This window comes from Colletotrichum navitas (genome assembly GCF_030913465.1).
Source record: "Colletotrichum navitas strain CBS 125086 chromosome Unknown LY79scaffold_81, whole genome shotgun sequence".
Classification (NCBI taxonomy): Eukaryota; Fungi; Ascomycota; class Sordariomycetes; order Glomerellales; family Glomerellaceae; genus Colletotrichum; species Colletotrichum navitas.
Genome location: NW_026850627.1, coordinates 126,067 through 134,139, shown reverse-complemented (window position 1 = coordinate 134,139; position 8,073 = coordinate 126,067). Strand labels below are relative to the sequence as shown.

Genomic DNA, 8,073 nt, shown 5'->3' with positions numbered 1-8,073 from the left:
GCCCAGGCAGCCGTTGTTGCCTGAGCGATCGACGTCCGTTGACTGCTCAGGGTGTTGGCTTCCGAGGAGGGGATCGGCTGAGATATCGTTTTGTGGTTTCCTGCGCTCTGCGACGTTGCCAACCTTCTAGAAGAAGAAGAAGAAAAAGGCGCGTTCTATGGCGCACGCTGCTGCAAGGGCGACCTTGCCGGGTCGGAGATATCTGCACAAGCGCCAAGGCCCAAGGGGGAACCGACTAGATCGCCTAGTTTCTCGGCCATCAAAGCTGAAGACAGGGCGACCGTAGTCCTTGACGATGGCGCCCTGTCTTGACGATGGCGCCCTGTCTTGACGATGGCGCCCTGTCCTGCAATGGCTAAGGCGACGAGCGGGAAGCCAGCCCGCCAGCCGTTCGCACAGGAGGAATGCCGCTGCCGCTGCCGTTCCCAGGCGCCAAAGGACTTGGGCTTGATGATCGCCGTAGCATGGCATGGCCAAGGGCTGCTGCACTGATAAGGCGATGGATGCCGTGCTGGAAGGGGGGGGGAAGGGAGGGATGGACGGGAATTTTTGGCCTTAGTCCCAGGGCTGAACGCCCGCAAGCAGGCAGCGCGGGAGGGACAGCCAGGCCGGCGCTGCTACCGGGCTTTGCGACGGATTTAGCAACACGGTAGGATGGCGGCGGCTTCTTATCATCTCGGTGCTGTGCTTGCGTGTGTTCGACCAGAGGCCTTTGACTCGTGCTCCGACTAGCACCCGGGCAGGCCGCAAGAGACCGGCCACGGTGGACCTAGTCTGCCGGTGATGCATGGCGGCGGAGGAACGGATTATATTGAGTAGGGGTCTAGTTGATGCAGCAGTATCGAGGCTGGTCTTCTTGGAGGACCTCCGCAAGTAGGCGACGGCAACCCAAGGGGCCAAATGGCTGACTGGATCTGAGCTGCCTACTAGACGTGTGTGTGTACGCGTCTCCGTCATCGCTCGTGAACGTGCCAATGAGATTCGCGAGCTTACGGCCAAGGATTCCTGTTACCGTTGCTGTCCTTCTCTGTAAAACCGCAAGCCACGATGGGGAAATGCAGCCACATTCCACCGCTGGGGGCTCATTTGGGCCTGGTGCCAGACCGAGGATTACGAGTCCTTTTTGGAGCCCTCTTGTGAGCCTTAATTTTTTTTATTTTATTTTCATCCAGCTTGGCTTGCTGATCAAGCGTCAACAGTGCAATATCAAACATGCGTTGACCGACGTTGTCCATCCCCCATTTCCCCGCGAATCCACGTCTCCAAAGGAGAATAAACGAACTCCATTCATTACTCGATCAAAACGCTTAACGAGCATCTCATTACGTACGTTTTACGGCCTTATTTTTTGGGGAGCGGACCGGCATCTCCACACCAAGGAAGGGGGCCCGGCTCCATTTCCCCGCGATCTGCATCTCGTAAACCGACGCTTGCCGCGAACCAATTTTCTTGCATGTTTTTACATATTAAAAAAAGAGGGGGAGTGTTGCAATTATGGATCCGTCAAAGAAAGGTGCGGCGTTGGCGGCACAGGTCCCCAATCTGATTGCGCACGACGTCCAGTGACAGTCCGTCCCCGTATATAAAGAGGCGGTGACCTGCAGCACCAGCCGGAGCGGTGGGGAGACCTGCACCATGATGCTCCACCGCCGTACGAGACGTCCTCGACCGCTTCCGCGTCCACGTCCCGGCCCTCTGTCCGCCAGCTGGGGGACGCAGACGGCTCGCGGGGCTCCTGCAGCAGCTTCGGGGAGGGCGACGACGCAGCCGAGCTTCTCGCGGGCAGCCGAGGGCGCAAGGGCGGTGCCGCGGGCGAGGGATGCCTGCTCACGCCGCGGCCAAGGCCGTCACGGGAGGACGACGACGAGGGGTACGCGAGGATGGATCCCATGTCGGCCGAGGCGCCGGGCCAGTGGGAGAGCCTGAAGGACACGCCGGGTTTCTGCTTCAGCGACAGCGGGGGGTGCTGCTTCTCCAGCAGGAGAGGGTGTTGCTTCTCGGACCGCGGCGGCGCTTGCTGCTCCGATACCAAGGGGTGCTGCTTCTCGAGGAACGGGGCGTGCTGTTGCAGTGATTCTGGGGGCGGGAGGCCGCGGCTGTGACGAGTTCGACCGTCATGCGAACAGCTGGCGTGTATGAGGATACTCTTCTTAGTATCCGAGAAGTTAAGTGTCGACGACGAACCCGCCGTGCGCACAATGCTGTTGGCAATAACGCCCGACATAGCGGATGGTGGGAAGAGCATGCATGGTATCTGAGGATATTATAAGTGATTCAAAAACACTGTCTGTGGCTTGCTCGGGTGAAAATACACTAAAAAGCTGTATCCCCCTCATGGCTTTGCGAGCATTGAAGAGCTCTAAAAGTACGAGGAGTTTAGTCACTTATTATCATTCAATACCTCGATATCCTTCGTGCCACTGAATAGCTGAGGACCGCGGTCCAAAACAAAGACCGCATGCCATTGTTACTAGACGTGATTGGTCTGGCTGCTGGACTTGCCTATACTTCGCTTCATAAAACCCAGTCTTGGGCAAAGTCCAACCAGGTCAAAGTCCATAGTGACTTTTCACCGTAGCACCATAGCCAGGCACTACAAGCAGTCTTTGGAGAGGCCCTTCGGAGTGGTGCCAAATATGCCTTGCCGGTGATTCCTAGGCGGACTTCGTCGCCGAAGGACAGTGTCAGACGGGCGAACGTTTGTCCTCTGATGCCGTTCACAACCGAGTTTATTGGCCCAAAGCCTTATCTTAGCGCAGAGCTTTCACGAAACCATTGGGCTTTGCTTCATGTCAACTTGTCAGCAAACCAGCTTGGGTATAGTTCATTCTCAGTCAGCTCCGCCGGTTGATTTGGCCTCAACGACGGTCCATTTTTAAACAGGACACCACCCGCGACTATCCAATATTGGATTTCTTGAATGAACCATTTTTTCTTTCTGGGGCATACTTCTGCCTTCATACGACGTGGGATCAATGTTCTGTGCGTTGTTGTGATGGCCTTCCGTCTCGGACCCTGGACGTTCGGGTACGAGTTGCTTGACACGTTCTTGAGAAGGCCAGCTTTACTCGGCTCGTCACAGCACATGAGATACGGGATTCGACTAGAACACACCTCTTCACCTGAACAATTTCCATGACCAAAGCGTCGCCCGAGTAACCCAGAGACCCCACCGGTTATTAGCCGTAGCGACGTACGATCACCAATAGCATCGAGATCATGAATCACACTGGCTTGTTAGGAAGCCGTACATCTGGAAGACCATTTTCGAGGATATATTGACATCGTCCATAACATTATAAGTCAACGTCGGGTGGGGGGGTATTTCGTCATCCTTTACATCATTACATCCGCCATTTACAACACCTTTCCCGAGTATACCTCCAAAGGCAAAGTCTCCTCATCCCGTCATATCTGCTAAAACTCGGAAGCACGAAATGCAAACTCGTCATTCCTCTAGTGGAATTCGCCGATGCGGGGTCCGAAGTACTCGCCCTCGGGGAGGGTGAGAAGACGGCATGGCTTGCCCTCGCAACCCTCGGAGACGACGCTGTTACCCCACCACTCAAGATCAACGACTTGCCACTGAAGAGCGAAGAAAATGACGATTCCGGAAATGGCAATACCGCAGGAGAAGGCGGCGGAAAGGACGAAGTTGTACTGCGGACAATGTCAGCTTCAGGAATACCATTACCGGGGGGGGCGACGACAACTCACCTTGGACCAGAGACCCAGGAAGCGACCCTTGAGGTAGATCCAAGAGAAATAGGCAATGGGAACCGAGGGCCACACAAAGGCCATGTTGTAGGGAGCCCAGACGAGGCAACCGTACATCATGGCGACGGGGTGGATTTGACGGACCCATTTCCACTTGGGGAAGGCCTTGTTGAGACCCCAGAAGAAGAGGACAACGACGATGCCTATCGACGGGGTTAGTAAGCTAGGGCACGGCCAGGAATACTGTCAGGGTTGGGCTTTACCGAGAGGGAATCCGACCAGAGTCGCAGTGTACTGGCCACCCGCGCCCCAGATCTTCTTAGGTCCAACGGTGCCCCAGAGGACCGAAGCAGTGAAGAAAGTCTTTGGGCTTGTTAGCTTAGAGTTACAGAGAGGGAAGGGCAACGAAGGGTCGAGGCCTGGAAGACTTACGTTGATACCGGGGCAGGTCATCCTGTACTTGGCTTCCTCGGTGCAAATACCAGGAAGCGACATTTGGAATTTGATAACACCCAAGCAAACAAAGGTGGAGACGAATGTTGCAAGGATTTGCGCCCAGAAAGTATGGCGGGGAGGGATCTTGACATAGTGTGCGAGCTTCAAGTCGTTGGAGAACCACACGGCGTGCGCGCACGTCACGTAGCCAAAGGACTTGAAGTAGTTCATGGCCAGCGCGTTACCTTCCACCCAGGAGCCGCCGATGAACTCGGCGAGCACGTTGAGGGTGACCTCGATACCGGTCATGGCCTTGATGATGCCGACCGGGATGACGAAGATGAGGCAGAGCATAATACCGTAAAAGACAACACCGACGGTGGTGTACGTGGGCCAGGCAGCGATACCGGCACAGCCGAGGCCAACGGCTATCACCAAGACGGACAAGTACCACCACTCGGGCACTTCGGGGTAGGCTGGGATCATGTTAGCGGTATACCACGAAGCGGGAGATGGGAACACCAACCCTTCATGAGACGGTTGTGGACGTCAAGAACTTGGTCCTTCTCGATGTCGCTATCCTTCTTGAAGCTGCCGATCAAAGCCTTGAAGCCAAGAACGATCTCATGACGGTGATACAGTGCGGCGTAAGTGATGGTGGCCGTATAGACGGCGAAGAAGAACATGTAGATGGTGATGTTGGCAGCTCCCAGGAAAGGAGGAGAGTAGGCCTCGTACGCCTCCTTGTCGAAGAGTCCGTGCTCGTTGACAGCACGCGACACGTTGTAGAGGGATCCGAAGTGGTCGTAGACCTTGTTCGTGTTGATGGGCAGGTATCCCGTGTTGTAAGTGTTGGTGTACCAAATAGCCAGCACGACGAACATGGAGAAGAAGGTGCCGATGAACTTGCTGAAGGTCGAGAAGAAGGGAACCATCAACGGATCGGCGTTGTCGTACAAGCTGTATCGCGTTAGTAAGTAGGCAAGCATGTTCGTGGGGGCGCGGCTGATGCTTACAGGATGTTCCAGTCCAGGGTAGGGAAGGGGTTGAGGCCGAGACCGCTGTTGAAGCCCGTGATGGTCGCCAGGTTGCGGTTGTTGGGGGCGATCCAGGTCATCCAGCTGAAAGCGCTGAGGGCCGTGAAGATGTAGTTGGGGAACCAGAACCACACGAACATGGCAGCGAAGGTGACGTAGAAGAACTTCTGCCTGCTGACGCGCCACATGCTACGGAACGGGCCGTCGACGGCGGGGTTCTTGTCGGTGTGGAAAGCAGAGTTCAGGGCGATGGTCACCAGCGACGCAGGCCAAACGCAGTACGAGGGGTAGACGAGGAAACGACGGCAGAGACCGGCGAGACCGTATCCGATGAAGTTGGTCGACAGCGAGATCAGCAGCTGGTAACCGAAGTTGGCGGCGTACGACTGGTTGAAGAACTTGGGCAGCCTCGAAGGTAAGTTAGCACAAGACCGACCCGGAGTCAAAAGACATGGAACACAAAAGCACAAACTCACCACTGGGTCCAGATGATGTAGTTGGTATACGGGATGTTGTAGGCGACGTTGGCCATGATGGTGATGAGCATGTGCTCTTTACGGTTGAAGGGGCCAGGGTTGAGCGAGACACGCTGGCCGGCGACGGTGAAGCCAACATCGGGGAGGAACTTCTCCCAGAGCTTGCCGAGAGGGTAGGCGAGCAGCTGGGCGACGTTGGCCAGAATGGTGATGGAGGGGTAGCGAACCGAGAAGAGCTGATTGACGAAGGCGAGCAGGGCGGAGAAGAGGAGGCCGATAACCCAGGCACGGATGGTCGAGACGGGCATGGCAGGGTCGTCGTGGTTGTCGACGACGGCGCGCACCTCGGCGTAGGGAGAGTTGCCGGTGATGAGGGCGGCCTCGAGCTTCATCTCCTGGATCAGGGTCTCGTGTTTCTCAGGGTTCTCAAAGACGTCGTCGTTGGCGAGGAACGCCTCGATCTTCTCGATGATGACGAGCGGGAAGTTGGGGTCCTTCTCGTGGAGCTTGTGGACGTTGAACATCATCTCGCGGACCTCCTCGAGGGACATCTGCGAGGCGAGCTCCTTGGCCTCGAGCAGGTCGTCCTCGGTGACGTTCAAGTCCTTCTCGACGTGCCCGTTGTACTCGGTGCCATCAGGGTGGTTTTCGACGATCTGGAAGAGGAAGCATCAGCACATGCGGCGGGGCCGAGGAGGCTCAAAGTCAAAAGGACTCACAGGAGCGGCCTTCTCGTTCGAGATCACGCCGCCTTGGGCGGCGGGCCGTTGTTCACGGATGTCGGACATGGTGTTGCGCTGGGTCAGTACTCTTCACCTCTTGACAAGGAGGTATGGAAGGCTGATTTGCTGAACCCGTGAACTCTCGGGCTGGAGATTTGCCAGTGACCGAGATCAGGAGCGTCCGGCTTGAGGAGGGGCGAGGGCACCTCGGCCTTTTAACATGCCTTTGCAACGCAGTGAGCTCTCCAGTTACATTGGGGTGCTTATCGGCAGTGGAGCTATACCGTAGGTTCCCGACGGCTTGGCAACGGGCATGCAGAGAGGGGCCATTGCACGAGGGTTGCAGCCTCGCCACCAGACAATCCTCGAAGAGCTGGGATGTCGAGCAGAGCTTCCCTCTTCTGGAACATGGGTGGTGTAGCAAGGGTGATCCGGGGCTGGAACCGAGTTGGACGGCCCCCCCCCCCCCCCCTCTCCCCCTCCTCCCTCCCACCAATACTGCGGCCGTAAGATTGACCTTCTACATTTCGACAAGCCCGATATCAAAGGGTCTTGAAGAGGATCATTCTGCATTCTCACCTGGTCCTCATTGGGCGTGCTCCGTCGGTGGTACGGCCCTCAGTATGGGATAGGTTGAGGCGACATATCGTATGAGGAAGACGGGACAGAAAGACACCAACACGGCCAAATCATCACGCCACATGTTCCGGTACGCATACGGCGAGCTTTTCAGAAGAACCACAAACTTCCAGACGGTTGTCGAAGTCCTATAGACGGATCGTCTTCTCTCCGCCTTTCCTGGTATGGCATGGCATGGCATGCCGTGGGCGGAAACTAAGCCCTCCACCTCCCACCCCCGCTACTCCTCCTCCTTTCCGGCCTCCATCTGGCCTCCCTATGGGGCCACTTGTAGACGGGACCCCGGCCTCTTACATGGGTGACATTTTACAGCTGATATCTACCCGTCGCTGCGAATGCTACCGCGTTTTACCGTGGACGTCGCACTCTGTGCGGATACGGACACACTGCACACATTCCCGACACGCCGGGTATCTTGGTCTCGGGCCATCGAGTGCGCGCTTCCACTGGCTTTGCCAAGAACTGCTATTCCGGAGTGACTTGTTCCAGTCAGGAAGGTATGCAAGGTCTCGGCGAGGAACTTTTGGAAGCGTCAATCAGTGCGGCTGCGAGCCCGAGTTTGCCAATCAGATCGCCGGCGTCGGTTCTTTTGCGTTTCGCCCGCGCCGCTCGCCATCATGATGGATTCGTGGTGGTGCGACACTCACGCCCGCCCGCCCGCCCGCTCGCCTACCCGCAGACAGATTGCAGGCCGTGTCTTACAAACTGTCGATTTTCAAGAAATCGTTGGAGAACACGCTTGACCAAGTAGGACCCCGTTGTCACCGGGACGTGTCCAACGGCCCACAGCCCCTTGCCGTGTCGCCTTGGCTCATTCGACAGGCGAGTCAGAGAAACCTGGGGAATGCAGCGAGGCTGTAGCTGATGCGCGCGCCGCGTTACAACGCAGTGCCCCGGTGGCCTTTGCAGCCGGGCGGCCTGCGCCGAGGGAAGTGTCATCGAAGTGGCACAGAGGGACGGTAGACGAAGGTTGACCATCCCGTTTGACGAAATCGCCACTCGGATTTGGCCTAGCGCACTCAAGACAGACAGACAGACACACACACA

General features: G+C 56.8%; 2 protein-coding genes across 2 annotated transcripts; both read right to left on the bottom strand.

Annotated features, from left to right (window-relative positions):
- Positions 1-1,167: 1,167 nt before the first annotated feature.
- Positions 1,168-2,533, bottom strand: LY79DRAFT_567064 (uncharacterized protein). Its single transcript, XM_060558867.1, has one exon. The coding sequence runs from the start codon at positions 2,243-2,245 to the stop codon at positions 1,493-1,495; it is 753 nt and encodes a 250-aa protein (XP_060409630.1). The 5' UTR covers positions 2,246-2,533; the 3' UTR covers positions 1,168-1,492.
- A 923-nt stretch (positions 2,534-3,456) lies between these two features.
- On the bottom strand, positions 3,457-6,453 carry LY79DRAFT_524566 (OPT oligopeptide transporter; the record flags this gene model as incomplete). The annotated part of the gene is made up of 8 exons (XM_060555640.1): positions 3,457-3,660; positions 3,718-3,920; positions 3,981-4,080; positions 4,150-4,628; positions 4,679-5,112; positions 5,169-5,597; positions 5,666-6,321; positions 6,385-6,453. 8 exons carry the CDS (start codon positions 6,451-6,453, stop codon positions 3,457-3,459), a joined length of 2,574 nt encoding a protein of 857 aa, XP_060409629.1.
- Positions 6,454-8,073: the final 1,620 nt, after the last annotated feature.

Excerpts from the sequence above, each read along its gene's own strand:
- LY79DRAFT_567064 (XM_060558867.1), bottom strand. The coding sequence starts at position 2,245 with ATGCTCTTCCCACCATCCGCTATGTCGGGCGTTATTGCCAACAGCATT.